This window comes from Diospyros lotus, chromosome 4 (assembly GCF_014633365.1).
Source record: "Diospyros lotus cultivar Yz01 chromosome 4, ASM1463336v1, whole genome shotgun sequence".
NCBI classification, from domain to species: Eukaryota; Viridiplantae; Streptophyta; class Magnoliopsida; order Ericales; family Ebenaceae; genus Diospyros; species Diospyros lotus.
Genome location: NC_068341.1, coordinates 17,797,186 through 17,822,313, shown reverse-complemented (window position 1 = coordinate 17,822,313; position 25,128 = coordinate 17,797,186). Strand labels below are relative to the sequence as shown.

General features: G+C 37.6%; 1 protein-coding gene across 2 annotated transcripts in view; it reads left to right on the top strand.

The window, feature by feature from the left end:
- Positions 1 to 25,128, top strand: part of LOC127799479 (uncharacterized) — a 49,049-nt gene that overhangs the window by 21,542 nt on the left and 2,379 nt on the right. For both annotated transcript variants that reach the window (XM_052333542.1, XM_052333541.1), the window contains exons 5-15: positions 8,189 to 8,234; positions 9,223 to 9,333; positions 9,898 to 9,985; positions 10,405 to 10,501; positions 21,599 to 21,659; positions 21,759 to 21,889; positions 22,547 to 22,664; positions 23,313 to 23,436; positions 23,623 to 23,730; positions 23,816 to 23,893; positions 25,050 to 25,126. In XM_052333542.1, the coding sequence (XP_052189502.1) occupies positions 8,189 to 8,234; positions 9,223 to 9,333; positions 9,898 to 9,985; positions 10,405 to 10,501; positions 21,599 to 21,659; positions 21,759 to 21,889; positions 22,547 to 22,664; positions 23,313 to 23,436; positions 23,623 to 23,730; positions 23,816 to 23,893; positions 25,050 to 25,099 (1,012 nt within the window). In that variant the 3' untranslated portion in view covers positions 25,100 to 25,126. The remainder of the gene's footprint in view (positions 1 to 8,188; positions 8,235 to 9,222; positions 9,334 to 9,897; positions 9,986 to 10,404; positions 10,502 to 21,598; positions 21,660 to 21,758; positions 21,890 to 22,546; positions 22,665 to 23,312; positions 23,437 to 23,622; positions 23,731 to 23,815; positions 23,894 to 25,049; positions 25,127 to 25,128) is intronic.

Below are 25,128 nucleotides of genomic sequence, written 5' to 3'. Positions count from 1 at the left end.
CTTTTGTTGGGAAAGATAATGACCAATGATAGAATTGAAGTATTTTTTGCCATTATCTGTTCTCAAGATCAGAATTTTGGCATTGAATTGTCTTTGCACCATTGAATGAAAAGTTTGAAAGATAGAACCAGCTTCAGATTTTTCTTTCATAAGAAATACCCACGTTAAGCGAGTATGATCATCAATAAATGATATGAACCAATGAGCCCCAGTAATGTTTCTAACCCTAGAAGGCCCCCACACATCGTTATGAATCAAGGAGAAAGGCAAAGATGGAGTATAAACTTAGCTGGGATAAGTGTTTCGTATATGTTTAGAGAATTAACAGATTTCACATTGTAACAAATGGGGATCTTTATTCTTGAACAATGAGGGAAACAATTTCTGAAGATAAACAAAATTAGGATGACCTAATCTATAGTGCCATAACATGATAACACCATTATTGGAATGAAAATTAGATAAATAAACAGCTGGTTTAAGAGAAGAACAGTTGCTGGATTGAACGACTTTACTGCTAGAAGAAGTCTTTTTAAGGATGTAGAGGCTCGAACATGCTTTAGCACTGCCAATCGTCCTCCCCAAACTCCAGTCCTGAAATTCACACAAATTTTGTGAGAATTTAACCACACAATTACAATCAGTAGATAACTTGCTCACTAATATTAAGTTGTAGTCTAAATTTGGCACCAAGATAACTGATTTTAGGGTTAAATCATCTAAAACTGCCACCATTCCGATTCTAGCTACCTTTGATAGTGAACCATCAGCAATCCTTACCACCCAATCTTGCTTGCAGGGTTGAAAATTAGTTAGTATATTAGATTCTCCAGTCATGTGATCAGAAGCCGCTAAATCAACAATCCATACAGCATAAAACTCACTTTTGACAGTTAAAACATGAGATGATTTACCTTTAAGGGCTATGGAACCGGATGCCAAGTTAAAGGGCTGAGAAAATTGGGTCTTTTCTAACATAGTTTGAAACCATTCCATCTGTTCCTTGCTGAACAGATTAGGTGATGAAGTTGATGAGGCTGTTGTGGTTTCCTTCGTGGAAGCTAAAGTACCTCTACTCTTCCTTTCGTGGGCTGGCTTCCAATCAGGTGGCTTACCATGAATTTCCCAACAAGTATCCTTGGTGTGTTTTGTCTTGTGACAGTGATCACACCAAGGTCTGGCCTTCTTTTGTTTGAAGGCAGTTTGATGGCTTCTTCGGGTGATTAGAGCCGATTGCTCCAAGGTTGGAGTTGTAGACTTGAGCATAATCTTCATCCGGCTCTCTTCCCTTCAGACTTCAGCAAAAGCCTCTCTAAGACTTGGCAAGGGCTTTGTTCCAAGAATTCTCCCACGTACAACATCTAGGTTTTTATTCAAACTGATGAGAAATTTGTACAACCTCTTCTTTTCCACAATACTCTTGTATTTTGCTGAATCCTCTGTGCACTTCCATTGGATGGTATCATACTTATCCAATTGAAGCCAATACTTGTTTAAGGAATTAAAGTATTGTGTGACATGAGAATCACCTTGCCTTAGGTCATCAAGCACGCTTTCTATGTCGAATAACTCCAAAGTATTTTCGATATGGGAATAGGCTTCCTTAGCAGCCTCCCAAATTTCTTGTGCGGTATCATAAAGAAGGAAATTCTCACCTATTTCATTCGTCATAGAATTGATGAGCCAAGACATCACCATGTTATTTTCTATCTTCCAACCTCTGTATCCTGGTTCCTCTTCTCCTGGTTTGGCTATGACTCCGGTCAAGTAGTCGTTTTTACCCTTGCCGCATATGAACATCAACACTGATTGTGACCATTGGAGATAATTCTGACTGCTGAGCTTGTGTCCCGTAATAGCAATCATGCTGTTATTATCCATGGTTATAGCATTGTTGCTTGGTGCGGGAATAATCTGGGTAGACTTACTGTTGCTGCTGGCCATTGTAGAAGAATTTTGGTACTATCGGGTAGAAGGAAGAAAAGAGATTAAGAGGTGGCTGGTCGCTGCAGCAACTGGCTGCTTAGGGTTTGATAACAGGAGGAAATAATTCCTGCTCTGATACCATGAAGAAATCTTCTTTTGAAAGAATAATCCTCTGTCTATTATTCCCTTGAGAATGCCATAAATATATACACAGTGGATCTTAAGAATTCTCCTAAATTTTATAGATTAGATTCCTACTTTTTAGGACTAGATTACAACAACCTTAAATACAAACAAATATAATAAAAGGGAAAGATAAGATATAATAGCAATATAAATCAAGATAAATCACAGAGAATAAATCAGATGATAACGAGCTTAGTAGCTCGACAACTCGGCCATTAGCTCGATAGCTCAGCCTTCCCTTAGCTCGGCAACTCGGCTTCATCAGCTCGGCAGCTCGGCCTCCCAACAATTTCCACAAAGACCTTGACCTCTCTGCCTCTTTGGGTTTGTCTTAGCCCTTCTTGTTCTTGGTATCAGTGATTCTTGCCTAGTTCATCACCAGCTATAACTTTTAGAAGGCCTTTAATCGACCTTAGCCTTTTGGCATCATCATGCAGAGCATACATGTAAATGCCCTTACCTTTTTTGGGATGTTATTTGTCTCCCAATGATAGCAGGATTTTTTCCAAATAAATAATTAATTTAGTAATTGATAATTGCCAATCAGTTTGAACAATTACTAATAATTTGATAAATTCCCCACTTATCTTTCTAGAGTTCATTTGACTTCGGACCTTGGTTGGGTTTATTGTTCGTGATTTTATGTAACCCTCAAATAACACGCATGTATATACATTCAAGACAAGTAAAATGATGAGTAAAGATCGTTCCCATGGAGATTGGTAACTAAACTTCTTGATTACTAAAGTTGGCCACTTGGACAATCAATTACTCAAAGAAATTAAACCCTAAATTGTGCAACTAGAAAGAAAAAAATTAAACAACTAACAATCATTTACATTCTAAAGAACTAAAATTTAATTGATTAAAACCTACGGTTTTCTAAATTCACCTAGCAAATCCACTTTATCGAATTATTTCAATCTTGGTTGATTAGGTTACGAACTATGTCAATCAAGTACTTTAATTTATTTATTAGCTTATGTCTAGGTCTAACAAGTTTATTCAACTAATCTAACTCACTATATGTCTATGTGAATTAGAATTAGAGAACACATTAAGCATAGGTATTCATAACATGAAAATATTCATCACAAATATAATCAAAGATTGCACATGTAATCAAGTGAATGTCTTCCCCCATTAACATATGTTATTTTGTCCAAGAGTCAATTCCTTACTTATCTATGTCTAGCATCATAAAAAATCTCAAATCATGTAATTGGTGATTAGGTACTACGAGCATCAAGTCTATAACAAAATAAACATAGTTGAAGCAGCAATCACAACTAGAATTGAGTAAACTAGTAAAGATTCATTGCATAGGATCCCTTAGAAACCCTAGCACAATTAATTAGCTACTCATAATGAATAATATATCCTCAAATCATCCAAGAGTTGCTGCATAATTGAGATCCCAAATAATCAAAAGAAAAACAGAATTTAGAAGCTAAAACCAATTTCTTTGATCTTGCTTTGACCCCTCTTTGATGTAGCACCACTCTTTGTTGAACCTCTTGCCTCCAAAACCTTGCTTTTGGTCCCTCTAGGGCTGCTGCAAAAGTTGGGAATCAGTGGACAAGTGTCTGGAACAAAAAGCTCAATAGAAGAAGGAAGGATGCAAAACGATCTCTATGAAAGAAAATCTGTCTTCTCTCCCAAAAGCTACACTTTTTCTCCCCCTTTTTTTTTTTTTGGGGGGGGGGGGGGGGGGGGGGGGGGGGGTGTCTTCATGTCCAATCTGTTCTCTAATGTGTCTCCCATGTTCCTAAATAGATTGGTCCTCTAGGAAGTCCAAAACCAACTGGAAACAGATTGCCAAACTAACAGGCCTCCTCAACAGAAGGGCTGCCCATGTCCAGCAACTTTGCATGTGTTTTAGACTGCCTTCCTGTCAGAATTGGGCTTTGTGAAAGTTGTAGATAATTGTCTTAGCTTTCCAACGCATATAAGAACACCCAAATCCGATATTTGTGGAGGAAGTTATTGCCAGAAAACCGGGAGGAGGTCCAGGTTGGAATTTCAGTCCTTGTGCATGTAGGATTCCAATTCGACCCCAACTTTTTTTTCCATGTTAATTAAGAACTTTGACCTCCAATTAGCCTCTTATTTCCTCTTCCATCTGTACCACATAATAAAATAAATATTAGTGCAATATTAACTCAAAAATAAATTAATTAACACACTAATTAACTAAAATTCACAAAATTGGGCATTTAATTTGTGTAAAAATTTCAGCTCATCATTTATCCTTTCAAACTCTAGTGGCAACACCCTTATTTTTATTTGTCGAGTAAAGGTAATAAATTAATTAACTTATGAAAGCATAGGATTGAACCTCAGATTTTAAACTGCACCTAAAATTTATTTCTATGAACTGGTGTTCGGTAGTGCCCCTTTTTAATTTTTATTTCTAAAATGTGTGTCATTATAACACACTTATTTATCTCCTTTATTCTAGTTAATTTTATATTTATATATGAAAATACACAGATGCATTCACGTATATCTATTTATAGACAATAAAATATTATATATTATATTATATTATATGCTTTGGGGTGGCATTAAATGCCACTCCTCTCCCTTGCACCGGGAGCATTGCTGCCGGATTCTCCTCAACCAAATGCCCTAGGCTTTCCCTTAGGATAAATTTGTGGGACACCCCTCGATTCTGCACTGAGGTTCCTGTTTGGTTATACCAATTTCTTTTTACATCTCCAAACTTCATACCCAAAACCTTGCACTCTTTAGCATACTCCACAAAATCAACTTCTCGGAATATTTAAGCCTTAAATATTCCATCAAGCTTTCCATTGCATCGAACAAAATCTATCATCTTTTCACTCTAGTGTGTTTCTGAAATCATATTTCTTGATAAATAAACATCCATACGTGAATAATCAACACCCTTATAGTGCACTTAAGTGATATAAACACTGTTTCTCCCTCCTTTATGTCCCAAGTTTCTCCTTTCTTGTGGAATGTCCTGCTTGCACATCTACATACATATACATTTTTAGCAAAATATATTTCAGGGGTGAGGTATACAATTAACAACCATCATGCATAAACACATTTGACATGGATATCATTTTATCAACTCAAAAAGCAACAAAGCTTTTGTAGATTGCAACTTCAATACATTATTCCAAGAATATCAAAGTAGCATATGCATGTCTATTTTATGCAAGATATTCAAAATAATCATGTGCAATCTATTTATCATGTCAAAATAATGCTTGTAAACAAATTGCTCATACCCCTTACCTTTAGTAAACAAAGGCTAGCATTGAAGAGGAGAAACATTAGCTTTGGCATCTCCTTCTTCTCTTCTTTTCCTCTTCTTCTTCATACTTTGTTCTCTCTTTCTTTCTTTTCTTCCTTGCTCATTGCCACTGTTGAGCCCTCACTTCTCTTTTGCTAAAAGTAGAAGTATGGTCTCTAAGGCCCCTTTTGTACTACTAAGGGATTGAGGGCAATTTCGTCATTTCAAAACTTGCCACTTCTCTTTTTCCTTCACTCTTTTGGATTTTGTGCAAGCATGCTCCAACCATGCTCTCTGTCTCCTCTTTTCTCGAAAGAAATCCCATGTCATAAAATAGGCTATCATTGCCTATTATCTTCTCTCTTAATTTAAAAACATCATTTAACTCATCAAATCATTAAATGCTCTCCTTCCTTTACACTTAAGCCGTTCTCATGTGTGTGTGTGTGTATGCACATGCATACACATATTTTGGCCTTTTATGTCAACTTTACTATTATTTTTTGCACTACACAGTATTTTTCCTCAAAAATCATGCCCACGACGTACTTCTTCAAAACCTATCAAGTTATATGTCTATGGACTTGTTTTGATATGAGGAGCCTGAATATCATAGTTTTCAAAAGTACACTTGAGGCATGCCTAGGCACGAGGCACATAGAGGCCTCATCACCATTGAGGTGCAACACCACGCTTGAGGTGCTACCTAGGTTGCGATGAGGTGTTCCTCATGCAAGGTGCAATGCGCAATATCTTGTGTATACAAGTGTATTAAAATCCTATATCTTGTCCATTTGTCATCTTAGATCTTATTTCTTGTTGATTTGATTGCATATTCTTGTATATTGGTGATAGGCAAACCTAGTAGTGAAAGCCAGAGGTCTACCAGATCTCCCACTTGCCGCTAGGAACCTTTGACAGTGATTTTCACTCGCTGCAGAACTATTCATGTCTGCATTCTGCATCATTTTTCATTCTTTATTCTAATTTCTCTTACAATTTAAAAGAAACTAATTCTTTGTTGTAATTGTTTTTCACTATGTTCTACACTATTTTTTTTTTTTATTTCTTCTAATTTTTGTTCCAACTTAGAAGAAACCAATTCTTGAGAAACAAATGTTTTCATTGTGTGCTCTACTGATTCTTTTCTCTTTCTTCTAATTTCTTTTGAAACTTAAAAAAAAAAAAAAACTAATTGCAAACGAAACTAATTGTTTTTTTTGTAACTATTTTTGCTATGTGTTCTGTTGTATTTTTTTTTTCTTTTTTCTAGTTGCAAAAGAAATTAGAAGAAATAATGGTTTTCCTATAATTGTTTTTGTAGTGTATTTTGCTATAATTTTTTCTTTCCTCTAATCTCTTTTGCAGTTAGAAGAAACTAATTGTTTTCCACAATAATATTAGTTGTTATTATTGATTTGGTTATTTCATTTATGATTTTATCCTTATAGGTACACATTGAAAAGAATAATATATAAGTATTTTAAAATCATCTTGTGTTGGATGAATCATGGGATTACACACGATTTGGAGGAGAAAGTTTGCAAGCAGCCTTTCCAAGAATATATTGGATTCTCTCCAAGATTAGGGATGTGATCATAATTTAAAATAGTTTCCTAAATCTGTAAAGTTGTATATATGGTTTCCTTGTATATTGTGTAGCATATTTATCTTTCCTTTCATAGAGCTTTCTGATCATCCATCTTGTCATAGACAAGTATTTGTGTCTCCAAAAATTCAAGTGATATGCTGAATCGCCAATTTTCTCAAAATTAATTATCCCAAAAATTAATTTCCACAAAAATAGCTCTCCCAAAATTATAAAAGATTTTGGGGGTGTTGCAATACTCAACTGGAGATGAGCAGTGCTTGTTTAGCAAAGGCACAAAAAAAAAAAAAAAAAAAAAAGCAGTCTTGTGAAACCACCTGAAGTGATTTTTATACCCTATACCTTTTTTGAGAATAATTAAGGAATTATTAAATAAAGAAAAGTATGTATGGAATTTCTAGATATATTATGGTTTTGGCAGTAGGTTGTGGGGCCTGATAAGTTCACTTGGTTCGGGGTCATAGTCCAAGTACCCCTGGGTATGGACTGGAAACCAGGTAAAGATAAGTTGTTATTCAAAATGTGGTGCAGAGATGATTCCAATGATGTGATCAACGTGTAAAATGGATAAACTGGAGAAAGATAAAATAAAGAATAAGTTTAAATGTAGTATAAAAGGAATGGGTTCCCCAAACCCAGTTTGGGTTTTAGTAAATTTTAACATTTAGTAGTTAACTTTTAACATTTATTGAGCCAATCAAAAGGAGACGCGTGGCTGCCACTTCACTGGGTTTGTGAACACAGTGGGTTCACCAATCAATTTCCAGTATAAAATACTGCATTCATGCAAAACAAGGCAAATTGAATCAGTGAGTTATGTTGGAAACACTGAACAGGTTGAATCAGTGAGTACAGTTCAGAAACTTTGAAAATTCATAACTCACTGGTCTGAGATTCACTGCAAGTGTTTGGTATAATTAGCTACTGAGAACATATGCATGTATATCCACTTAACATTTTGCAGATGTCGAAGCTTATGCACCATTGATTGCAACATGCTCTTGTCATATTTCAGTGAAACTGTTGGAATTGGATCTTTGGCCCTTGTTTCTGCTTTCTCACAGACATCAGTTTTATGGTTCCTACTAGGGTTCATATTTGCATTTGAAAATTATGAATATTTTCCCTTTTTGTTATCCATTTTGCACATTGCAGGAATTCATATTGTTTATACTAAGTCATTAAGTGCTTTATTGCAGGTTCTTTGGATTTGCTTCAGAAGCTCAAATGGATCCAACTGTTGAGGTGGGTTTCATTTTTCAAGATTTTTGAATGGCTATGTTGGAAGAAAAATTTTAACTGATATGGAACAAAAATGCTGCCTTAAATGCAAATGTTATGTGTTATTGTATGGAAGGATAGTCCATCCTATGTTCTCACAAAAATTTGAGATGTGGGCAATTATTGCATGGACCATCATGTTTACCACATGTGATTGGTTGACCTTAGAGATTCTTCTGCTCATGTATTCTTTAAAAGAAGCGTGATACCTGTCTATTTAGTATGACCGTTTATTTCCTTAGAATTCACCCTTCAGCAAGGGAATGCAAAATTTTCTTGATGAGCATGAAATATATAGATTGACATCCATTACTTGTCATGCCATAATGCATGTTGGCATCAACTGTTTGGAGAGATGGAATGTTTAGGTTTTCATTTTCACTTGCTACATAAAGATTGGGGCGAAATAGTTAACTTTTTTTCCTTTCATTTGTTTTAAAAAAGTTTGGCAGGAAAAATCAATAATGTTCTTATCTGGGATTTTCAGTTTTGATCTCACAAAGAATAGCTATTTCTGTGGAATTCTTTGATTTTATAACTATTTATTTTGTTGTTCTTTTATTTGTGAGAAACTTTTATATCTATGGTTTTGAAGTTTAAATAATAATTCACTGCTAGATTAAAGACATCTTTATAGGATGTCCCAGTGCATGAGGCTGCCTGCTTTGTGAGGGTTGGGGGGAGGATCATTTTTATATGCAACCCAATTCTTTGTTTGCAAATATGCTGTTTTCATGAATTAAACCCAAGACCTTGAAATCATAAAGCAGCAACCTTATCGTTACTACCAAAGCTTGCCATGAGATAAGGCATCTTTGAAGGTTAAAAAATTAGAGTTAAGATGCTTATACTGACATAAGATTTTCTTGGAATGAACTTGGAGGCTTGGTTTACTTGCAAGTAAGTGGACGATTTTCTATTATTCTTTGTTTAATATTTGGATTTTCTGCAGTCTGAAATTTTTAAAGCTCTAAAGAAGACAAGGCTAGTTGATGGTGACAAGAAGGACTTTCTGTACTCGAGATGTGGCAGAACAGACAAGGGTGTTTCATCTGTTGGGCAAGTAAGATGGCAGCAGAACTAATTTTGTGTTTTATTCCCAATTGCTAGGAAATATGGCTGCAAAAGTTTGTATGAGTTGGTTGTTTGAACTCTTTCCTTGTTTTTTCTTTTTCTTTTTTTAAATATTCTGCTGATGCAACCTGTGTTACATTTGAATTTGTGAGGATTTGAGATTTTCAATAATAAAACATGATTGTGATAGGTGGAGTATTGCAGAGGAGGATGGGATTTGTGGCTTTGAGTGAGGATATGATTGCCTGGTTTAAGTGAGGATGTAATTTGGCTCATACAGAGGTTATCAGGCAATTCATACATGTGCACTGTGTGCCAAGTGTTTGGAATTACAGATTTATATCTTATTAATTTGAGATAAATATTAAGGTCTTCAACCTTTAGTACATTCATGCTATCAGAAGTCAATGTTAGAATTCCTAAAACCAATAAAATGGCATAATTCTGTTTATTCTTTCTTTTTTTTTATTCTAAATTTCATTTATGGAGCTTGTGAAGCATCTTGTTCTTATTATTATTAAATCATTTGAAAGCAAGAAAGTGATTGATGCAGGTGATTTCTCTGTTTTTACGTTCTACCCGGATGGAAACAGAACAGAGCAATGGAACTTCTGGCAAATTTCAGGAAAAGGAACCATATGGTTAGCTTACATCTCCTTTTAAATTTTGATTTCTAACTCTTAGCTCTGGTTCTCCCAGTAAGTTTATTTTGATTCAACTGATGAGCATAGTCATAAAATAAGAAAATTGCCTCATTATCTTTTCCTATCCTAGTGGAATTTAGCTTCCAATATAGATTATGGCCTTAATTGGATGGGACTTACTACATATCTCATATGTAGCAGCACAGTTGGATGAGCCTCGATGAAGATACAGACTGATCTAATGGTTGTCTAAGAACATGGCATGATCAACTATGTCTTAGAAAAGAATGCTGAAAGTGTTTTACTCCTTTGGAAGATACTAAATAATTTTTACAGATGATTTGCATATGAATAGTGTAAATCTAAATTATTATTCTGTCATGGTTGCTTCTGACTATATTTATATGTTATCTCAGAAGGAGAAATAGACTACGTGAGAATACTGAATAGAGTCCTCCCTAAAGATATTCGAGTTATGGGATGGTGCCCTGCTCCTGTTGATTTCAGTGCAAGGTCTGTCTGGCTTTACTAGTCCTTTCACTTGCTAGAACTTTTAATCATTGTGATTTTTTAACTGTTTTATTTGTTGGTTTGCCTGCTAAAATGTGAGATCCACATATGTATGTATGACTTCTTTACTGACTAGAGGATAGCATGCTATTATAAGAATTACAACAAAAGTAGCAGCTTATTGTCCACCAATCTCCATGATTAAATGGCAGTTTTGGGATGCATCAAAAGCCACACTTGAGAAAATGTTCTGATGAATGGATACTTCAAAATGTTGGCCTCTTGCTTTTTTACCATACCATGAAATTTTGGTTTTCTAGAAGCAAGCCTCATAATTTTCTTTCATACTATTGACATAATTCATTTATTCCAAGAATGTGCTTTTAGCATGCAGAAGAATCGGGCTTCAGTGAGTTAGATTTTCTAAATTATCCCTCTTTTAGAACTGCTCTACTGCAGCTAACACTTACCTGGAGTGCAATCAAGCTGGAAGACCCCAGAGTCCCTGGTGCACAATAATTTTTTTTGCAGCTTGCTTCTGACTCACACTGTAAGCATAGTCAATTTTCATTATCCACGCAACATAGCTTAATAGGCAGTTACCAGAGCCAGTGATTCTCCTCTTGAATGATGAAGAAGAGCTGCAAGGGAGGACAGAAAGGAAGCAGAGAAAAGGCAGAGTAGGAAGAAAGAAAATCTGAAAGCTTTTATTGAAAGCAGAGTACAAGAATTATCCTGTTTTTATACATATTCAACTATAGGTACATCATCTAGCCAATAGACGGACAGCAAAGTGCTACCAAGTCTAGAACCACTCTCATAACTGCCAAAAACAAACAACCTAGTTCCTAGTTGAGTGGTGCAATCCACTCATCAGCTCCGAGATGGTTTAAACCAGTGCAGTGATCCAGTTGACCCTCACTCAAGCATTCCATTTTAATCCCAAGCCATTGATCATTCTCCACCCGCTATCTCCTTCTTAGCTTGAATGGTTGCCTCCAAATTAGGAATGTAAAAGCTCAGTTAAGTTCAACAACTGAACTTAACTGAGCTTTTAACTCTCCTCAATACACATATCTCTTGGGAACTCTTTTCTTTCTGTATCCTCTGCCGCTCTACCAGTTGCTCAGCATTGCTTGTTGAATTCTGAATAGCTTCAGTAGTAGCCTTGCTTCCCCTTTCGCCTGGTAGTTTGTCATAGCTCTCATGCTTAATTGGTGAAAAGGTTAAGAAGGTGAGCATTGTGTGATTGATAAGGCCAAAGTTGTGCTTCAGGGTCAGATATGTTCCTTTACCTTTAAATATATGGAAAGGGTGACAATTTGTTAGATATATTCCAGATAAAGGTGAAGGAATTTGAGAATTGGCTGGATAACATGTAAATCACATCAGTTGAAGGTGATAAAGTTGTTCGAAATTTTCACTTGAATTACCATACAGCTTCATCAAAATATGGTTTTTGAGGTTATCCTATTTTCTTTTGGCCTGATGACTAAGAAGAAAGGTTTCTTTTAAATTCATCTTGACTTCCCCACCATACAACCTATCATGCAAGTGCTTTGACCCTTGAAAGCCTGAGGATGTTTTGTAGTTTGACTTGTATCAAATTACTTCACCAAGAATTACACCTTTAGCTTCTAGAATGTTAAAGGGTAACACACAAAGAAGCAACAGTACATTTGCGGATATGGGTATGGATACAACAATTAGAAAAAAACTAAGAAACAGATAGGTAAAAGATAATATTCTTTTTATATTATGTTAGTAATGCTTATGTACACGATAAGCAAAAAAGGAAAAATCACTAAAAATACATAAAAAGTATGACTAATCTAATATGAAGATATTGATAAAAAACAACAGTAACATATCAAGCTTTACTCCCACTAGGTGAGGCTGGCTGCACAGATTTTAACTTGCCGATTATCTCTATTTATAGCCATATCTTTTGCAAAGACATTTTAATCCATATCATACCGAAGAGTTTCCTACCAAGTTCTGTTCAATAAATGTAACTAAAATGTAACTAAAATGTATTATTTATTTGTCTATTCTTGGTTGATTTAATCGTGTCTACTTATTTTCTTGGCTTGCTATTCAAACTTTCTCCAATACTAGCAGCTAGGCAACAATTAACTCTCTTCTATATCATGCACATAATATTTGTCTGTTGTCTCTTTTAGCTCTCATCTATTTGGGCTGTATAAACAATTTCTTGTTATTACCCCTAGAATAATTGAATAGACTGATGTAATTTCTGATGATTAGCAACAGCATCACTGTATCATGCAGGTTCATCTCCTTTATTTTGGAATGTTTCTTAATATAATAATTATTATTATTTATTATAAATAAATGGATCTACACTCATTGGTGGATATGAATTAATTCTTATGGTTCCCATTAAGAAAATTTTGTTGGATCACTCCAGCTTATATGATGTGTAGTTAGTTTATTTTAATTTTATAAAGAAGTTTGTGTCTGTGATACTGGAAAATTGTAATTAAAAAAGGATCCAGCTCTCTTTTCACTTGCTGAAGCATTTCTTGGACTTGTGAACGAGGGAGACAACAATGGCCGAAGGCACGCGAATGAAGGGATTGGAGGCTCAAGTGTAGCAATGCGGATCCTCGATGGTGGACTTGCGGGCAAGGGTAGACCAATTGGAGTTGGGATTCGATAGGAACCATGAGGCGATCATCGCCCTAGATAGGAAGTTGGATGTGGCAGTAACGCAGATCAGAGAGGAGTTACAAGGATTTATGGTGATGTTTGCAAGGCAGCATCGGGTTAGCATTCCACCTGATTTTCCCTCTTGAGAGAGGACAGAGCCGATTCTGCTAGGGCAAGGTAGAACGAATCCAATTATGCTAGGAAGAGGAAGGAATCAAAGGACCATTGAGACTTCGGTAGGAGGAGAAGATCAAGGGGAGCCAGGGGAGGCTAGATGGGAACAGCGGCAGGAGGTGCCAGTAGGCCACAATCCGCATGGTTTACTCATGCTGTGATTGGAAATTCCCTTGTTCGATGGGATGAACCCCTGCTGGTGGGTTCAGAGATGTGACAGGTTCAGTGTTCTAAAACGTGTTAGGCGCTAGTCGGGTGCCAGACTGGGGCCTAGCGCCTAGGACACCTAAGCAGGGCCTAGGCGGACTGTTTTTTTTTTTTTAAGTTTTTTTGTATGTAATTTCATGTTATATATATATATAAACTGATGATGGGTGATGGCATACCAAAGGGCGGAGGAAGAACAACCAACAGCAAGAGAGACAACTGGTGACGACATCCAAGGCGCCAAGGGAAATCGGGAAATCAGGGGCCAAGAGAGATGACTAGTGGCGACAGCCAAGGAGCCAAGGGAAATTGGGAAATCAAGGGCCAAGAGAGATGACTGGCGGCGGCGGCGGTGACAAGAGAGAGCTTTTGAAAAGGCGATTGGCGGCGGCGACGATTGGTCGGTTCTCAGAATTTAAAAACCCTAACTTAAAACCTTTGAAAATTAGGTGACCCAGGTGGCTAGGCGTCGCTGATGATTGATTAATGGGATCGGTGCCTAGGGAGGCCGATTAGCCTATATTCGTAACGACCAGGGGCCGCCTAACGCCTCGGCGGCACCTATAGGCGGTGCCGCCTAGGTCGATTTTTAGAACACTAGACAGGGTGGTTGAGTGGTATGGAGTGGCCGAGAGGCAAAAGGTGGCAATAGCAGCAACATACCTTAACGATGTAGGGGACGCCTGGTACCAAGGGTGGTCCAAGGTCTAGGAATTCTGTAGGTGGGGAGATTTTGTAGAAGAATTATGTGAAAGGTTCGGGGATCTGGGGCTATCGAACGTGGTTGAAGAATTTAACAAAATCAAACAAGTTGGAACGGTGATGGAGTACCAACTAAGGTTTGAGGAGTTGAAGGCCTTAATGCTCAACCACAACCCCTTCTTAATCGAGGCTTATTTCGTTTCAAGCTTTATAAGTGGCTTGAATGAGGAATTGAGACCCCTGGTGAAGGTGCTAAGACCCCGAACCCTTTAGCACGTTGCTGACAGTGAGTTGCATGAGGTGGCGGTGGAAGCACTGATGAAGAAGTAGAGGGCAGTGAATAAGAGTGTTGTCCCAGTGAATTCACTGCTTGGTAGGAGTTATACCACGGAATGGGATGGGGACCTCCGGCCATGAAGAATTTGGCACTACCAGTGTGACACCCTTAACTTGCATGAACATAAACATAAGGCAGACGGTCATATTTCTTCATATATATATATTTTTTTATATATACGTATATATGTTGATAAATATAACTCTTATACTTTTTGGAGAATAAGAGGTATAGGTACATATATATATATATAGGTACATATATAAGAGGTATAGATACAAAGTTTAGAACTTTGTTTGAGAATCTTAGATGAAAATTCCAAAAACATCCTCATAATCCCATGGCTTTAATTGATTACAAAATTAGAATTTAGTGCTAAAGGAAGCGAGGTTTTTCATTCATAAAGGGATGATAAGGATATCCGAATCTTGTCAAGACAAAAAAACGTAACATAAACCACAAAAATAGTCTTTTAAACAAGCTTTCTCATAACATTTAACTTTGAAAAACTTGTTTCGATAAAGGAAAGAAAGACAAATTTGAGATTTATTAAAATTCTTTTTGAAGAAGCCACCACGTTCCATGTCCGTCTTCCAATCTCCTCATTCGCTATCACCTGAGGGGAAAATTATGGGATGAGATTCATGCGAGTCTCAGTAAGTACAAGAGAACCATCATATGTATTTAAACAAGTCATGACATAACATATCATATGGAGACACGAGAGGTTCCACCAACTACGAGGGCACGAACCCTCGTGCGTAGCGCTACCGAGCTCTGGTCCTGAAACTTTGTGAACATAACATAACATGAGGGACCACATAACATAATTCATGGGCATGCTTAAATATCATAAATAGTTCATAATGTACTTATCTCAACTTGGTTGAACAAGATTTTTTTTAAGGTTTAAGGCCTTCACACCTTAAATGGGTTTGTTTCTCTGCAGAAAACATGGATTTTTATAAGACAAACTTAAATTATTTTTACATAAGGTTGTAGGGAATCTAAATAGGAGATAAGATGGAAAATTTCGTGGGAGAAAGGGCTTCCACGCGCCCCAAGAAGAGATGGTGCGTATTTACACCCGCTAAAGGTAGATTCGACACCCTTTCGTATTTTTGCCATATCTCTCTCATTTTAACTTCGAATCAACTTCCGTTTGAACCTACAGACTCCTATTTCAATTCTCTATATGATTATGGAAAGAAATCAGACTTACCTCTCCAAGCTTATGACTGTTGCAGCAGTTCTTTGGCGACTGTTTGCTTTTCGTCAAGCCTTTGCCTCTTCTTCGTTTTCTCCCTCATTTTTCACCGAATTTCTCTCTTTCTTTTTACAGAACTTCCTTTTCACACTCAAGATCTTATTTCTCTCTAAAAGTGCTCTCAAAGTGGCACGGATTTGGCTCACACAATTTTGAGATTGTTTGAAAAGTTAGATTTCAAGCTTATTTATGGAATTCCAAGTCAATCTTTCTTTGCCAAGTGTCCCGCCACCTAGCACAACAATAATTACCTTGCCACTTGCCTAAATCAAATCTTGACATGTGTATTAAGCTACATTTAAAGGAGGTTTGGAATCCAAAGTAGAATTGAAGAACTATTTGAAATCCAAAGTTGAATTTGAAAGTTATTTGAAATTCGAACCAATAGGATTGTGCCACATCGTCGTTGATCTTATCCTCAAATACCCAATAAGATGCTTCCACCTCACAAGGACACTTGGAAGGTGTTGATTGGCCAATCCTTGATATTTTTGGATGATATTTTTGGCTAGTTTACCAATATTACATTTTAGCCCAAACTTTTTAGATAATTGCGCTTAGACCTTGCAAGTTGGTCCCCGGCCATCTTTTAATTGCACTTTTGCCCCTGGAGAAATGATTTATTACGTTAATACCCTAGGGTTTTCGTAAATTACACTTGTGTCCAAGTTTTTCCAAAATTTTCACTTTTACCCGGACTAGTAATTACGAATTTGCCACTAGTTGAAAAACTAAATTTTTGTCTTAGGACTTTCGTAACCCCTTGAAAATGTCTTATTTCGTCATATATCTGAACTTAAAGATCCTTGGTATATATCACAATTTAAAGTTATTGGATATTACATATTTGAACTCAGAAAGAAAAGAAATAAAAATCTTCTGTGTTACAACCAGCCCCCAACCCCCAAGGAGGGAAGACTATGGAATAGAGAAGATAGGCAGGCCTCTGTTTCAAGTGTGAGGACAAGTATTACATAGGCCATCAATGCAAGAAACAACTCCTGTTATTAGAAGAGGAAGAAACAGATTTGGTGGAAGAAAGGGAAGCATCACACACACAAGAAGAAGAAGAAGACAATGGTGAGATTTCCCTACACGCTCTAAAAGGACTCACCAACAGCAAGATAATTAAGGTAGAAAGGCAAGTGGAGGAGAGTAAGCTAATGATCTTGATTGATAGTGAGAGTACCCACAGTTTTTTAGATGAGGGTATGGCTCGAAGGTTGAAATGCTCCCTAATTCCCACTCAGCCATTGATAGTGATTGTGGCCAATGGGAATAAGGTGATGAGCAGGTTTGCATGTGCAGGGTTCTGTTAGGATATGCAAGGAGAGGGATTCAAGGCCGATTTGAGGCTACTAAAATTAGGGGGATGTGATGTAGTATTGGGGGCCGATTGGATGAAAAATGTTAACCCAATCTGCTTTGACTTTAACAAAATAGAGGTGACCTTTGAGAGGGAGAGAAGGAAGATGACACTAAGAGGCAGCAAGGAGGTGGGGGTATGCAAGATGATTACGGGCAGAGGGTTACAAAAGCTATTCAAACACAAGATGAACCAAGCGGCTCAGTTATTCTCTGTTCAAGCCATTGAGGAAGGAGAAGAAGAGCTGGGCATAGAAAGGGAGTTCGTGTTAACCATTAGAAGTTCCCCACAATCCCACACTAAGGTACACCATTCTGATCTACTTAATATACTCCCAGTTGAATTTGAGAATTTATTTGTAGAGCCTCAATCTCTACCCCCAACCCAAGCCATTGACCACACTATCAACCTTAAGCCCCACACAGAACCTGTTAACACTCGTGCCTACTGCTACCTTCCTAACCAGAAAACAAAGATCGGAAAATTGGTTAAGGAGATGCTCCACAAGTCCCTCGTAAGACCTAGCCACAACCCTTTTGCATCCCTAGTGTTGTTGGTAAAAAAAAAAAATGGTTCCTGGTGATTTTGTATTGATTACTGCCAGTTAAACAAAATAACCATCAAGAACAAATTTCTCATCCCACTCATTGATGACCTGCTAGATGAACTGAAACATGCCACTATTTTTTCTAAGTTGGACCTGAGATCCGAATACCACCAGATCTGGATGAATCTTATGGACATTTCCAAAACCGCATTTAGAACTCACCAGGCCCACTATGAGTTCCTTGTCATGCCCTTTAGCTTAACCAATGCCCCAGCCACCTTTCAATCTCTAATGAACTAGATTTTTGAGCCATACCTCAAAGATTTCATTCTTGTATTCTTTGATGATATTCTAATATATAGCCCAACTTTTGACCTCCACCTAAAACATTTGAGGACTACATTTGAAATTCTTAAGCTCAACAAGTTGTATATTATGAGATCAAAGTGTGCCTTCACACAAAGCCAAGTGGAATATTTGAGATATATCATATCGGGCCAAGGATTGAGTACAGACCCCAAAAAAGTGGCTGCCATGAACAACTGACCTAGACCAACAATTGTTAAGGCCCTAAGGGGTTTTCTGTGGTTGATCAGTTATTATAGAAGATTTGTAAAGGGGTATGGAGGCATAAGTAGGCCACTTACAGACTTATTGAAGAAAGACAACTTTGGGTGCAATCATAAGGCAAAGGCCGCCTTCGAGTCATTGAAGAGAGCTATGAGTGAAGCCCCAATCCTTGGCGTGCCTGACTTTAGCAAGACATTTGTGGTGGAGACAGATGCTAATGGAATGGGCATAGGGGCAACCCTCATGCAAGAAGGCAAACCATTAGCCTTTATAAGTTAGGCCTTAGCCCCAAAACATATGGGCCTTAGTGTGTATGAAAAGTAGTTGTTAGCAATCATTTTTGCAGTGGATAAATGGAGACATTATCTTGAGGGAAATAAGTTTATCATAAAAACCAATCATAAGAGTTTGAAGTTTTTACTACAACAGAAACTTCACACCCACTTGCAGAGGAAGGGGATGACTAAACTAATGGGTTTGGACTATGCAATCCAATACAAGAAAGGAAAGGAGAACATTGCGGCAAATGTTCTGTCTAGATGCCAAGAAGAGGCAACAACTATTGCCATCTCAACTTTAGTTCCGAAGTGCTGTTAGGAGATGGCCAATAGTTACAAAGGGACAAGTAGGCCAAGACTCTCTTGGAGCAACTGATAATTGCTCTTGCAAGTAAGGTGGGGTATACACTGTCAAATGGGGTGATAAGATTCAAGGGTAGGCTAGTGATAGGAAACAACATAGAACTGAGGAAGAGGATACTACAAGCCTTACATTAATCCCCTTTCGGTGGCCATTCAGGAGTCCAAAATACTTATCACAAGGTGAAGCAAATGTTTAGCTGGCCTAAGTTGAAAGGGGAGGTGATGAAGTTTGTCCTTTCATGTGATGTGTGTAAGAGATGCAAATATGAGACGGTGACCTCCAAGGCTTTTACAACCACTGAATACTCCAAGGCAAACATGGGAGAGTGTTTCCATGGACTTCATTGAAGGGCTTCCGAGGTCAGAAGGGAAAGACTGCATATTTGTGGTGGTGGACAGATTCTCCAAATTTGCGTATTTTATGGGCCTTACTCACCCTTACACAACACATGAAGTAGCTCGGGTTTTCTTAGATCAAGTGGTGAAAGTGCATGGGGTGCCAAAGACTATAGTGTCAGACCGAGACAAGGTTTTCAGCAGCCTCCTATGGCAGTCACTAATGAAATCCTTGGGAGCTAAGTTGAACCTCTCTTCTCCCTATCATCCTCAAACTGATGGGTAAACCGAGAGTCAATCAATGCCTCAAAACCTACCTCAGGTGCTTGTGTTTCATACACCCAAAAAGCTGGCACAAGTGGATTTTAGTAGCATAGTGGTGGTATAACTCTACCTACCACAGTGCCATTAAAATGCCACCCTTCGACGCCCTCTTTGGCTACCAACCCCCCCTATTGCTAGCCTTACCTGGCCCTATCAATGTGGTTGCGATGGCTGAACACCTGCAACAGAGGCAGCATGTCCTTCAGCAACTAAAGAAGGACTTAGCCATGGCCCAGAATCGGATGAAACAAATGGCGGACAAGGGAAGGAGTGAGAACATTCAATGTGGGAGAGGCATTCTACATGAAGCTAAAGGGACCCCATCTCAGTTCCTTAGCTCCTGGCCCTATCTCTTAGTTAAGTCCCAGATACTTTGGTCCCTTTTCCATTGTGGCCAAATTGGGAAATGTAGCCTGCAAATTGCAGATATCAGAGGTAACCCAAATCCACCAGATGTTTCATGTATCGTTGTTAAAGAAGTCAGTAGGGAACCAACTAGTCAGTGCCCAGTTACCCCAAAGACCCCTGGACTCTGAATTGCCTCCAGAATCAGCTGCCATTGTAGATCTCAGGGTCATCTATCAACATGGAGCCCCAATAATGCAGGTGCTGGTGCAGTGATCCAACATGCCTACAGACAACAGCACTTGAGAGTACCTCTCGGACTTACTTAAGCAGTTTCCAAGAGTTGCTAGTCTCCTAACCATTTCTTGAGGACAAAAAATGTCTCAAGAGGAGGGTATTTGTCATGTACTTGGGGGGCATACTGTAAATACTTAGGCAGTTATTTTGGGCGGGAGATGTAGCATGTGAGGGAAGGCTATAAATTGTAGCCGACCCTACTATTGGTTTCATCCAGAATTTGAATGAAATCTTGATTCCCTCTCAATTCCCTTCTCAATCCTTGTTGCATTCTCTATCTCTCTCTATTTCCATAATTCTCTTTCCCCCCACTTCACGAAATTCTTCTCGTTCTCACTGAGATCTCTACCAATCGAGAGAGATCAATTCTCAAGCATTGCCAGATCTTTGTGGATCTAACATCATCATATCTACATTTAACTATTATCCAAATTAGTTGAGCTGTGACCAGCAGGTGTAGGATGAGTATGGAGCACAAAACTAATACAATCAGTGGAGAAAGGGACTAGTATTTAGGGTGACTTTAGGTGGAAGGCTGGTAGACTTACATGGATTGTTAATGTTTTGGTAACAGGGGTAGAGGTGTGATTTGAAAAAAATTATAGAAAAGGACTTCATGAGCAAACGGAGGAGGAGGAGGAGGAGGTTGTGAGCATGAAATGGATTAGTCAAGTCAGGTTCAATGATTGACAAGAAAAGTAGGCAGTTAAGGGGAAGAAGGAATTTTAGTAAGATCCCTAGGAATAGCCCCTTGGAAAGATTTAATGGACTCCAAATTTTTTATTTTTTCAAAAAAATTTCTATCAATAACTTTTTTTCTTTTTGCTGAGTCAACAACTTTTATGAGTATCTACTGACGTAGCATTTCCTCATTCCAACTGCAAAATGATTTCCAAAACCGGAGGACACATGATACCACTCATTACAATACTCTCACTCTTTCTAACTGTCAGAGATATACTCGTCTGGATTAAACCAAATCCTTTTAGTGATAGTCTCCAATCAGACAATGGTGGGACCCCTTACTCAAGTTAGTTGGGCTCACATTGGCTTATAGGGGTCATGACACCTTTCCACTTTGCATTTGCCAAACGGTTGTACTTTCTCAACTTGTTCCATTGAAAAACTCTTAATGGTTTCTGCACATCCTTTCTGTTTGAAAATTTGCTTTGTGATGACTGTTAGAAAAATCGTATATTTAATGGCCATGAACTTATTCAAGGATATTTTTGTTTTGTAATTCATTCTCTTAGGCTTTAGTTGTGAAATTAAATTGTCATTGGCTCCCATTTCTTGTTGTTATTGCCAGTTCAGGTTTAGCTGCTTGAACAGGGAATACAAGTACTTCTTTTGGAGAGGAAATCTGAATATAGAGGTGTGTTTTTGGCCTTATGCCTCTAACATAAAAAGAAATCCATATGGTCCTGCTCTACTACTGACGTGCTGAAATTTTATCTACTACATGTTTTACTAGACAATGGAGAATGCAGGTAAGAAATTTGTTGGGGAGCATGACTTCCGAAACTTCTGCAAGATGGATGCAGCTAATGTACATAACTACAAGAGGCGTATCATGCAATTTGAAATAATACCTTGCACTGAAAGGTTGAGAATAGCAACTAGCAATAGCTCATGAGTGTTATTAGTGATTTCATCTTGTTCATTACTTGGAATGATGATCACTTTAATTCTTAGTAGCATCCTCTCCAAAATCTTTATGGTATTCTCTTACTTTGTTAACTTTGTTGGACTTTTGGTAAACTTTGCAAGTATTAGGCATTTTAAGATAGAGACTTCCAGCATATATTATAACTTTAAGCTGTTCTCTTGGTTTGATTCTTTTGGAGAGTATATAATCTTGTCCATTGTGGACTGAATTATGGAACAGTTCTCTTTATATTCACTCATCATTCAAAAGGCCTCTGCCCATGTTTTGAAAATTTTAGTTGGCATTGAAGAGGTAAAAAAAATGGTTGTGCTAGAATTTGTGCTAGATTTCTTTAAGGTCCTCTTTCTAGGTTATTTGTGTGCTACTTATGAAACATAATCATCTTTACTTGTTTCCATCGGTTAAAACTGTAGTATTCATTCTCAAAACAAGTAGGAGAATGTACTGTTACTATCAAAAAGGTTCGTCTCTCTAGGTGTTATCTGGATTCTGGTACAAGTTTCCAGGCATTTTTTTGTATAGATCAAATAAACTTTCTTATACCTAGCAAAAAAATAAAAAAAAAAATGAACAAAATTTCTCATTATCTGCAGGCTTGAAAGCGATCAGCTTTGGGCAGTAAAAATCAAAGGTACGGCTTTCCTATGGCACCAGGTTCGGTGCATGGTTGCTGTACTCTTTATGATTGGCCAAGGTCTTGAATCCCCTAATGTGCGTATCAATGTCTTCAATTGATTAGTCTGAAATCTCTTTTATGTGACTGCATATGTTATTTATATCTAATAAACTAAATACACATAAAAACATATATTATCTGATTTCATCTTCTAGTGATGCAGCTGTACATCTTGGATGACCATTGATTATACATCATAGAATAAAGCATTGTGTGACGTGACTTTCCATCTTTCAAGCAAAGACAAACATTTTATTTTGAGGTGGGGTGGCGGGGATTGGGCTTGGGCTTATGAAAGGTTTTTCATATCACATCTATGAGGATGTATGTGTATATTATCATGTTGTTTGATGATACCTTTAACCCATAGCTAATTAACACAGGATGACTGAACAGCTTTAATGTTGGCTGATAAGTTCTCCATTTGGTTTCATGTTGTTTTCAGTGTTGAATAACACGTGTAGAACATATCCTCTTCTGTAAGTTGACAGTATCAGTAACGGTGATAAATAGTTCTACTGGATGATGGCTCTGGCCTTCCTTAGAAACCCATCATTGGCCCATTAATGAAATATAATGAATGGTTACCTTCTTTTGAAGGCTTATTGGGGTCATCATGTAATCTTCAAATTTTTTTCTTATATGCTTTGTCATCAACTCAGATCAGGTTTTTGAATCTGCAGGTAATTGATACATTGTTGGATATTGAGAGGACACCAAGAAAGCCTCAGTACATAATGGCGCCGGAGATTCCATTGGTACTCCAGTCCTGCGAGTTTGAAGGCCTCAGGTTTATGTGCTCGTCAGGTACTTAGCATCAGAAACACCATTCAGTTCCAGCTCTAACTGTTAATTTGTCCTACATTATGTCCAAATTACAGTTTATTTCTGGAAATTCCTTTTCATATCTTTGGCAGGATGCACATCCTTTAATAGCCATTTATGTGTTTTATATGGAATATTTCTATTTGTTTGGTGAATTTTTATACATAGATGCAAGGCAAGCTTTGCATAAGCACTTGAAGATGGAATGCCAAACTTACAAACTTCAAGCTGCAATCTTTCTTGAGGCTCTGCTAAGCTGTTCACTCGTAGACAATGGTGCACTAAGCAATATCATTTCATTATGTTGAGCCTATTTTCTTGCTTTGTTCTATATTTACTCAGACCACTTAAAAATTTTCAGATGACAGCATGCTGAATGAGAAGAGAAGAAACAAAGTAGCAGTTTCTCATGTTCCTCTCATGTCACGGCCAACTGAACGTGAGTCCATGACCTTCATACAGTTTACAACTGCTATGAATGCCTCATATGTACTGCATGATTGTATTGCTTAAATTAGTGCATGCAAGAGTTGCTGCTATTTTTCTATTTTTGTGGTTGAGAATCGTTTTTATTGCATCTATTGCCTCATAAGGGTAGGAAAAGCTGTTGCTGGATATTTACGCTTTGTTTGGATGAGGGGTATAGAGGGGGAGGGGATGGGAACGGAGACCCTTTCTCTTGTTTGGATGAGTGTTTCATAATGGAAGGGAGGGAAAGGGAAGGTACATGATACCCTCCCATCCACTTTAATACCCTTATTTGCTTACATCCCCATTTTGGGGGTATAAGGAGGGGGAAGGAAATATATTGATAAGTATAATTATTGTTATTACTATCTTACCCTTGTTATTTTTTCACTTATTTATTTGGAAGTGAAAAGGTATAATTGTAACTCTTTTTTCTTTTTTTTACCATTCCGTATCTTTCCATTCTCTATCCAAACAAGGTAAAGTTATAGTACAATCATTTACATTTTATTCTTCCCAAACAATGGAAAGATAACAAACTTTACATTTCTTCCTTTGCCCTTACTTCCCGTTCCATTATGTACTGTTCCATCCTTTACCCCACCTCTCTCCCAAACATAGGCTTAAGGTGTTACCTTCAATCTTCATTGAGCTAGATTACTCAATAGCAATGAAGCCAGGAATAACTCTAAGGGGGAGGTTATTTGAGCTCCCCACCTTCCTTTCTAAATACAAGTATTTTTTGGCTAAATAATTTGCATTCAGCAGACATAACTAACAACTATCTGGTCTCTATAGTTTCCCATAGTATCATTATCACCAAGTCTTCTGCTAACTAAAATGTATTTTCTGGATGTGTTTTGCTTTCTGTGCAACTTGAGAAGGCAATTTCACTTATTAAGTTCTTCGAACATTTAACCAAGATTAGTATTGCTTCACCTTGCTGAGATCTACTATTGAAGTAAATGAATGGGCTTCTACTTTTTCTATTTGTAGTCATCTTCTTCTGTGGTCAACCACTTCTGCATGTTTCTTCAATTCTTTTCTTCTTCTCCTGTAGTTATGTTGAGCTATTATGTGCACGTCCAATTGCTTAACCTCTGTCAATGTTTTCTCACTTTTGCCAGCATCCTACGCTGAGCGGCGTATTAAGTTGAACTCAGGAGCACGAGACTAGGGGCTTATGACTTGTCCTTGACACAAAGT